The 10,976-nt window shown below is 34.2% G+C and overlaps 1 protein-coding gene across 11 annotated transcripts in view; it reads left to right on the forward strand.

Moving 5' to 3' along the window:
• Positions 1-2,270, forward strand: part of LOC111395680 (protein TWIN LOV 1) — a 7,957-nt gene extending 5,687 nt beyond the window's left edge. For 2 of the 11 annotated variants that reach the window (XR_002702850.1, XR_002702852.1), the window contains exons 7-8: positions 674-745; positions 856-868. Coding sequence is in view for 4 of the 11 variants with exons in the window: in XM_023021793.1 (XP_022877561.1) it covers positions 1,970-2,116 (147 nt within the window). In the remaining 7 variants the exon portion in view is untranslated. The other 9 variants (XR_002702847.1, XR_002702846.1, XR_002702849.1 and 6 more) reach the window with 9 other exon arrangements.
• Positions 2,271-10,976: the final 8,706 nt, after the last annotated feature.

Below are 10,976 nucleotides of genomic sequence, written 5' to 3' on the forward strand. Positions count from 1 at the left end.
GCTGGTTTTTTTTTTTTTTTTTTTTGGAACATATTCCTCAAATGACTGTAATTTCCTGTATCAGAAATGATCTTCACGTTCCTTGTTTACTAATGGATAAATATACACACACTTAAGTTCTGCCAAAAGTTAATTTAATTCTTTCTTCATCCATCCATCTCCTATCTTAGTAATTTAAGAACAATGTTGATTTTTGGCGGGTTATTAATGAATGAAACTCACAGGCATAGACAGAAAATGCTATCATATACACATATGAGCTAAAGAGCTACAGGCCATATGCACTTTGACTATGAAACCTCAGTTTTAGTTCTGAAAGAATTCTGTGTCACCAAGTTTAAGTACAAATTAACTGTAGATGGCAGTTTAGCTTGATTGCTTGTAAAAGCTTATGCCATGCACAGATTCGGCAGATCCTTCAGTATGTTGCATTAATTTTTTTTTCTTTTTTTCTTTTTTTAGTTTATCATTTTTATTTTAAAGAAATCGTTGCAATGATAAGTTCCATGCAAAGGTTCCTCAAGGCTTTACCATCATTTTCATGTTAAAGTGGAGTTACTAGGTGAGTTTACAGAGAGATTTTGACATTGAGCAATTCAATTAACACAAGTTCAAATATTTGAAACTAGGAAGATCTTAATGTTGATAGGTCCATGTTTTCTTTTATTTTCAGTCAGTATAATGAACAATATGCCACCTGAATTTCTAGATCTGTTGAAAAAGGAATGCAGTTATTGAATCCCAGGTAGCTTCATACGAACTTTTATCACATGAACATGGACCTCATTTTGTAGAACATGAAATTTCCTGTTGTTTTATTGCATCAACATCTCCCTGCAAAATTTTCACATGCAGATTGATGAAGACTGAAAACCATGTTTTGATTTCCTAGTTATCAATATTTAATCAGTCACTTTACACCTAAATTTGAAGGTCAGACCATTTTGCTCTTTAGAAGCCGGGAATTAGCTTTACTTGGAACCCTACTTTGTTTAATGATATTGAATTTATATTTCCCTTAGCCGTTCCCCTCCCTGCTCCAAGAAGGGATAATTGAAAGCAAAAAGTGAATGAAGCAGTAACTTAAAGGAGGTTCATAATATTTCTGAGAAGAAAAGATTATATCCTTATCATGCTTGTGAATTAGATCAAGGCAGTCATTTGATTTTTTTATTTTAGCCAACTCTCTGCTACTTTTCCCCTTCAAGTACTGGTCTAAATATTTTATCTTACTTCTAGAACATCACTGGCGTATCTTTTTGTTGAACGGTCTTGTTGATCGTTTATTCTTCACACTGACTTGTCTTCATATGAATGAGAGGTTCATTGGTGCAGCTCTTGCAAATTTCCCAAGGGCATTGATGGCTTTGTTTCATCCATCATCCGTGCTGGAAATTTTCTTCTGACATCCTATGTGTATGCCACATTCATATTTTAATAAATGTCTGACATGTTCGTAGTTTCATAAATGAGTGGCAAGGAGACTTAAACTCATGATGTTATATGTGCTTTGATACTATATTGAACCACCTCATCTTAAAACTTTAGTTGTTAAACATGTGATGCATTTATTTATTTACATATGTGCAAGTCAAATTTATATTTTTATGAAAGGCTTGATGCTTGACAATTTCATAAATGATTGGCAAGGAGACTTGAATATGGAACATCCATATGCTTTTATGTGATGTTAAGCTATCTCATCTAAAAGTTTAAACAGATAGAGAGAGGACATATTTATTCATTTTACTTTAGAGCATGTTTGGTTTGGATTAAATTTTGATTTTAATCAAAGTCAAAGTCAAAGTCAAACAATTAATATTAACCACATTTTTCATGCGTTCTACAACCTTTCAATCACATATTTCAAAAACTTATATCACAATCTACTAATAAAATCTAAATTTAATCCATATCAAACACCCTCTTAACCTTTAAAACTCCTAACGTGATAAAAGTAAATGTGCAGGTAGCATACTTTGTCGGGGTTCAAATAGATGATAGTTGTAAGAATCAAGAGGAGCATGGGTTGAGTCCAGAGAGGAGGCAGCTTAGTGTCGTGGGCGCTGTTAGGGTTGCTGTGAGGAGCTTGTCAATGGGTGCCAGCACCTCATAGATTGTGTATAATTTTCTTTTAGCTGTTCTGTCATTTATACTCTACCCTTTGAATTGTATTTCATTATAGTTGATTGAAAGCCAAATTTACTTATAAGTTGCCATGGAACTATGTTGCAAACTGTTCGCAAATAAAGACAATCATTCAAAATTAAGATCTTTGTTTTTTGTCACTCTGCCTTTTATAGATGAGGAAGCGTGAAATTGCACGTCTTTTTTCATTCTCAATATCATACTTATTGAAAAGATTACCACTGGAATTTGGCTGGGGTTGCATTGTACAGTTACTCCGACTGGAAAGAATTTGGATTCTGGACATTTTTCCACAAAGTCGGATTATCATCATAGTTACTATTAGTTTTAGTGTGATAGATATTATAAAGGATTGATCTCCATGAATAATGAATATGTTTATCGACTGCAATCCATGATGATAATGAATAAGTTTATTGTACTGCACCAAAAAATAAAAAAAATAAAAAAATTGCTTATGTTGTAAACATTAATTACTTCATGACTTTAATCCTCTATCTCCTATTAGTTACAAATGTTACAATTCGGTTTTGTAAGTCATTTGTGGGTTTTAGCTTTGAATGTACAGGTTGTAAATGGCAATATGTGTAAGATAAGTGAAAAAGAGACTTCTTTTGTCTCTCTTATTATTATTATTATTATTATTTTAATGCTAGTTGATTAATTTCACAACAATTCGTCACCACGATGCTTTGTCTTTTCATGAGAGTGATTACTTTTGCACATATAAAGTTGAGCACGTTTTTTGTAAAGAATAATAGCCAACTTGTTTCTCGAGAAGAGATGGAAAGATGCTCAACATCATTTAATTGAATAGTTGGCTTGGCCCTTGCTGCTTAAAGAAAATGAGTGTCGAACTAAAATTTTGCAAGTGGAATGCAATTGTAGCCAAGTAATAAAGTGTGATATAGTATTGTTCCCTCAGATATTACATTATTAAATTAGATTCCTATCAATGCTTACCCTAAACGAGTAGCAAAATTTCATAGAAATGGATGATTGCAAATTAAATCTATAACTAATCTAAATACCAAGTTTTTAACTAATTGAGAAGCATGTATGAAACTCAATTAATGGAAAGTACCATGACTTCAAATCCTCCTATATTCTTCATTTTCATTATCAAACTAAGAATTTGACAGCTCTTCCTTAGATGTGAATTCAATCTTTCTATTTCATTTAATAATCTCTTTCGAGTGAAACTAAACATATCTTCACATATAACCCTACCATGTGTCTATGAAGGATGCATATACATGATGATGAATTATATTATGTAAATATTTATAAGATCTTGGAAAATATAATGATAATCTCATCTTCTATAGGACTTTACAATGCTTGCTATTATGTGTTATAATTCCTGTTCTTTCTCTCTAGCGTTGGGAGAACTAGCATTTGATTTTAGGTCATTAGGGCGAAGCTCTCAATTCTCTTCAACAAGAAAGAAATTGTCCATCCACTCTCAGACTTTATTAGGGAATGAATAAACGTATTCCATCCTAGTTCGGGGCGAGGAGAAATTTTCCACCAACCCTCGAAATCATTCACATTGTAGGGGCAACATATTGAAGCAAAAAGATCGGTTGGCATCTCCCATTCGAGCCTTACTAGACACCAAAGTAAATAGGCTGCCACCATTAGGCCCACTGATTCGGCGTCAGGTGCCAAGTTAAAATAACTTCAGATAGAACGAGAAAAATGATGGAGCGTCGTTCCTAGGAACACATCATGCAGTGGTCCCCGTCCAATTTCCGATGATGAAGGCACTTCACTCATTATTTTTGAATTTTAGCAAACCTCTTCAGATTGGTTTGGGGAATCACAAGCTTGATGGTCTTTGCACAATAACACAAGCTTCGTCCACCGGCCAAACCTCTAGCAACCGGACATTCTAATCCATACTTTGCAGTTTGATGGTGCTTTAGGAAGAAAGTGTTTGATAACGAAACTACCTTATCAGTGTCTAGAAATCAACATATGATCTTTGAGGATCAATAAAAATCTTGGACAATTAATATCCACAAGGAAACCTGATCCCATGAGGAAACAATCTCATTACGGAAATTCACTATAACTAACCAAATAAGGAACCTACGAACAAATTGCAACGCGACACTCAAAATTAGGTTGCGATCCCGTTATTGGACCCGAAGGGATTGTAATGAATGAAAATAATGATACAATATAAAGTAATAAAGATCACAATAAGAAATAAGATTAAAATAAAGAAGAACAAAGAGAGTTAATCGAAGAGGAACAATGTATATTAACTGACAATATGGAGAGAAATTACAGATATATAACAATAATGTTTAAACAAAACTAACAGAGGAGTCTTGTATTTATAGGTCACGTTCCAAACCCTAAAAGAGTCCTAAAAGGTAAGAAAATCTGTTAAAATTAGGTTACAATTGTGTATAGAACTTCGACCGAGAGATGATTTCCTTTTCTTATTCAACTTCGATATAATCTTCCTTTTCAAGTAAAAATCAAATACGTAATCTCACAAGACTCCTAACCATATTTGAGTCACAAAACCTAACAATCTTCACCTTGACTCAAATTCCGGTGCAACGAGTGGAGCTCCACAAAATTTTTCCACTTGAGAAATAAACTCGATTGCATTCAAATGAAATAGCCAATCTCTTCAACGCAGTAACCAGAACTCTCCATATAAACCATCGTCCTCCGCACGGCGTTCACAAGCGACTCCTGGACCCTACTCTCGAGTTCCCAAAATTTCACTAAGGAATTAATGTTTACCAAACAGGGTCGAAGCACATCCTATAGCAGAAACTATACAAAATACCTGAATAAAAGGCCCCTTACTAGAACTAGCGTTTTCAATGTCACCAAAAACATTACAAACATCATTGACACCACGGTACCTATGTTCAATGGATCCAACCCTAGCAACTGAGCATAGTGCAACTATTGAAATTGATGGCAAAACGGAATCACCAATGCTCCCTCGAGTAATATTCTGAACCGACCTAGAGCCCGTCACAAGAAGTACTGTACCAAACCGAATATCCACCACGGTATTGAACTTGTCTAGATGTCTCTTAACTGGTTTTGTGCTCCCTCTATAAGATGTACAACTGAGACCTTCTTCATCCCTCTAGTACAACCCGAACAACTTTTCGGACCTTCGAGATTACACCTCCACCAGAGAATTTATACCCTTTTACATCCAGAATACCAAGTGAGATAAGATTCATTTTCAAGTCTGGAACATTTTGAACTTGATCAAGTGTTTTGGCTATCCACCCCGCAGCCTAAATCTGATTCGATCGATCTCAGCAATAAGGTAATACTGTTTATTTCTCATTACAACTCCACCTTGCTGAATAACCTCATATGTCTGAAAGAAATTTCAATTGGAATACATATTATGCGAACATTCCGAATCGAGAACCTACTCCTCGTCAGCTCTAGATTCCACATCAGGTACCACAGTAACATCACATCTTTGCTGTCTGAAAAGTCCTCAACTACATTTGTTTCGCCTGAAGTCAAAGGTTGCGCTCCATGATTTGCAGCTAAATCACTTTTAACCTGCAATTTATCGCAATCCTTCCAAATATGTCCCTTACGTCTGCAGTAGAAGCAAAATAAATTGCTGTTATTTTTCGATCTGTCCCTCCATCGACTACCATGAGATACAAGAGCTTTCTCATCCCTCGATGTAGCTCCAACCAAATGTTTTAACTTCTCTTTTGAGTGCAAAGTATCATAGACGTTGTCTTTAGTCAAAGTATTCTGATTATACAAAATGGTGTTCCAAAACGGCGCATAAAAACCAGGCAGCGAACACAACAGGATTAAGACCAGATTTTCTTCATCGTACTTAACCTCCAATGTCTCCACATTTGCAACCATTTACTTGAACACGGCAATATAGTCCTCCAGTGACCCTCCTTCCGCCATACAATGGGAATACAGTTTCTGCTTTAGAGTCAATTTGCTCGTGAGACTTTTAATTATGCATAACTGCTCCAATTTCAATCATAAAATAGTCGCTGTTTTCTCCTTCAAGACATCCTGCAGAATATTGTTGGATAAATAAAGATAGATATGTGATAAAGTGTTCAGATCCCTCCGTTGTTTTTTTTTTCATAGTCCAATCAACCGGCATCTCAAAACCCAGCAGTACATCTTCTAAATCCAATTGTGCTAGAATAGCCCTCATCTTTATTTGCCACAAAGAAAACCTTGTATTGCGATCTAGCAGTGAAATGTCATACTTCATGGTAGTTCTGAGAAAATCTCAACCAATTCACAGAAGAATGACTAAGCTCTAATACTACTTGTTAGACCCGGATGGATTGTAATGAATGAGATTAATGACAAAATATGAAGTAATACAGATCACAATGAGAAACAAGATTAAAAGTAAAGAACAAAGAGAATTAATCGGAGAGGAACGATGTATATTAGTTGACAATGAAGAGAAACTATAGACACAACAATAACACTTAAACAAAACTGATAGAGGAGCCTTGTATTTATAAGCCACGTTCCAAACTTTAGAAGAGTCCTAAAAGGTAAGAAAATCTGTTAAAAATAGGTTACAATTGCGCATAAAACTTCGATCAAGAGAGGATTTTTTTTTTCCTTATTCAACTTGGATACAATCTTCATTTCTAAGTAAAAATCAAATATGCAATCTCACAAGACTCCTAACTATATTTTAGTCTCAAAACCTAACACCTAACACCCTTTTCTTGATCTAGTGATTTTAGTGCCTAACATGTTTTGTTCGAGTGCTTAGAAAAATATATGGGTAGATGGAGACGTGACAATAGATTCATTGACAACAATGTTCCACGAATTTTTAAGTTCAACATGATGAATGAATATAAATTAGGGAGATGAGCACAGTTTGTTGATGTCAACCAGATCTATGAATTGGGGTTCCAAATTAAAAAAATAAAGGCATTGTTATAAAAAAAAAATATTGCACCTTTTTTCTCAAACGTTAAACTCTTGTATTTTAATAGCAATTCTTAGTTTAACTAATTATTCATAATGAAGATTACCGGTACTCATCCTACGTGAAGTACACAGCAATTTGTCATCTATAAATCGGAGATACAAAGCATCAATGAAGTTTGATTATTTGTGTTATCTAAAACCTCTCTTCACTTTATTCTCTACAAGAAAGTTGAGTGCTTGTGTAGAAAAGCAAAGACAGACACTACTTGTGTTTTGATCAAGAAACATATCGTCCTAAAGTAATGAATAGAATTTGGCACTTTGTTCTGCTAATGTCTAGGATTCACTTTTCTACTAAGTGGGTTATGAGATTGGTCTTAAGTGCGGCAAAGGGATCTTGTGTGTTGTGATCCTATTACACTTATGAGTGTAATGGACGAGACCAATGCATAGAGTATAATTATGTAGCTTGACCATGAGCAAAATTAAATTCTACATCACTGTTATGGATTAGCTAACTCTATACAAAACAGTGATTGCTATTCGTAAACTTAAAAGATTTTGAGGTGTCAATGGGCGAGATCAAATAATATGATCAAATATCTCGGTATGTAGAGGTAAAAAAGTCATCTTAAGTTTTTCTTCAATCAACTTAAATATGAGCTTAGTATTTGGCTTAGGCCAAAATATTTTTAGCGATTGTTTCAAAAAGAAGCCATTGGAGAAAATGATGCTTAGAAAAAGCAAATCGTTTTGGATTTGTTAATCTATCATGTGGGCCTACATATGTGATTAATTGTATATAAGACTGTCTTAAAGTTAAGCCAAAAATTAAGACGATCTAATAAAGAATTAAATCGTTGGACTTAGGGCATCTAAATAAAGTGTGGATCGAATTATGTGTAGAGACCAGATCCATTAGGATTGTGTTTTCTTGATGGAAGGAAATACATATGAAAATATAAATAGAGTTATGATCCTCAATTCATATGTAACTTCTCATTCTTTGTGGTTCCTATCAATACAAGAATAATTAAGAGAAAGCATATTCAAGAGGAAGATCCAATATCCACAATCAGGAATCAAGAAGAAAAAGTTCAAGAATCTAGACTATGATTAAGAAGCAAAACCAAGAACAAGAATTAAAGAATCAAATGAGGCAAAATTCAATATTAAAAGTGAAGAAGTCAAACATGAAAATGTTGTAGGTCAAGCTTCGAGATCCGAAATCAAGATCTAGCGATAAGGAATTATTCTCAATGAATTAAAGTATGTTCTACATTAATTAATTTTTATGGTGATTTGACATGGAGATTTTGGCAATTCATAAAGTTATATAAAGTTTAAGTTTCATAAAAATTCAACCTTCATTTTTGCTCATGTCTGTTTTTTCGACGTCCGGTAGAGGTAATGCAAAATGATAACATGTCTAGATGTCATAATTACAGAGAATATGACTTTCGTAATTTTATATAAATTGTGAGTTCACTCTCTCAACTTTAGTGGAGCGAGTGAAAACCAATAATTATACTGGACAGTCAAGGATCAGTTTAACTGATTATAGTTATTGGAGCTTTGAATTATACAAGTTCGATTAGGTCCCTTTGATAGCTCCTTAAAAGTTCTGGACTTAATTGTACAAGTGATGAAAGTACAGAGCAGGTACATGCAAAAAGACAAAATACTATCCTTGACCTAACAGCAACAACACAAGGAAATACTAGCATGCTATATTGTCGTAGCCACTTCATTTACACAGAGAGACAGACAAATAGTTTTTCGTTGTTCCTTTTATAAGGGTAATTTCTCTAAACCTTATGTGTTATTACAGTAACACAAGTCTTAATTTTCTAGTCATCTGTCATCCTCAATTCATGAACTATCTTCATAGGCAAATGCATTTAGCAGAGAGCAATTTCATATTTCTCGTCAACCAAAGATTCTCCAATTCCATGTAACTAAAAAATCCCGGATTCTTTTTTGCTGATTTAACGAACCTAATTGTGAGAAAGAATGAGCAATCACTGTTAAGACTTAGACATATAATCAGACAATGAGGAACTGTACTCCACTGTATTTTACAATTGCTTCATATTAGATCACATCGCTCGGATTTTAACCTCTTCGCTACTTAACTTTTGATGAAGTAGACATAGCATGCATGGTTTGATGCTCATGTGTTATACCATATTTTGCGAAAACTTCATATTCCATTGGAGTACCACATCTCAAAGAGCGCATCACTGGTTTGGGAGGGAAGGAAGCTAGAATTTTAAGAGAATTATCTTCACCATCTTCTTCCATTTTGGATGTTATGTATTTGGTTCCTTCAAACTTACATCTACTGTCGGGATGGTCAACCTCAGCGGCTATTGTGCGAAATTCTGCAAGTGTATAATATCATAAGCAAGTAACAAAAAGATGAAGCAAGCATCGTTCCCACAAGATTGCGTAATTAAGTTAGAACCTAATTATTGCTAACTCTAGTTGGAAAAGTACAAATTTATTGTTTGATTATATTTCACTAATGATTCTAAAATTTCTAAAGAAATCAACTGAAATTGATTTATACAAATTTTGGAGAAAAGTAAATTAAAGTACTAAGATTCCGAATTCCCCAGTATTTTTCCACTTTAATCCCCATTTCGAAAAATTGAAGAGACTTCTTTGGAAATGAGCATCGTTGTCCCATTTTATTTAATAATCTCTCTCGAGCAATATTAAACCCCGATATGCACAAAACTTGAACTTGACCACTTTGGCACTGAGGCCTCGATCAGGTTATTCCTCCTTGAACAACACCTTGGGTATTTCCATCCTTGGTTATACCATCTTCGGTAAACGCCTTTTCTAAATCCTAAGCTGCACATCAGCTAATGAGGTTGAATCGACCATAAATTTGATTGGTAGCCTAATTCTATGAAAACTCAACCACAGTCCTAATCCTATTACACTTAACGGAATACTTTTGATAGGATCATAACACCTTCACAGAGTTGGACTCTACGTTTCAATAGAACTCCTAGGTCCATGGGCCTTATATGATCTATTAGGTCCTCATAGAAGGTACTAAGATGATCCTAAGTCAAAAGATCAATTTCACAATCGAACATTAGAGATTAATCATTGACAAACATTGAGATTGTCATCCACGTTGAATTTTTGTAGCGGATCTCAACTATTTTGTTCTCTTAACAAACCATCCATGCGTCCATTTAAATATCACTATATGTTAACAAGTGGGATCAACTTCTCACTTCATAATTGAGAAATACCACATATGTTGGTCTAACAGCAATAATGATATTCGCATCTTATTATTATTTACAACTATAAATGATCTAAGATATAGTCATATACAACTTATATCTCATGATTACAACTCATAGCGATTAACATGTTATTAAAACTTGAATTTATAGACTCTATTAATTTAATTTGTCAAAATAGTAATGCAAAGAAAATAATAGACTTGTCATAAATAAAATATATTAATCAATTAAAGTGTATACACCCAAAAGTCAATTGGACATAAGGCATATCACTTACATTGTGTACCTTGTAGCTGCCTGGGACTGAGATTTGTGTGTGAAATTGTGCACCTAAAAAATAATAAATAAGTCGTTTGTCCTGAAAAAATATTGTTGAATGAAATGCAAAAATACAAAATAAAAATGATAAACAACAAAATTCTGGAATTTGAACTTCAATCATGGGTCAGGCGACAGTCGATTGGTGCATGGCGGTGGTGGACTGAAGGCAAATAGACATAATAAAGGGGTGACTCGATTGCATATGGGACATACTAAGAATTAGAAGCCAAAATGGTGGCCACCACAGGTTGTAGCAGTCGACCAGTAACAAGATTGGGAGCATAAATGATTTAG

This window comes from Olea europaea, chromosome 1, assembly GCF_002742605.1.
Source record: "Olea europaea var. sylvestris chromosome 1, O_europaea_v1, whole genome shotgun sequence".
NCBI classification, from domain to species: Eukaryota; Viridiplantae; Streptophyta; class Magnoliopsida; order Lamiales; family Oleaceae; genus Olea; species Olea europaea.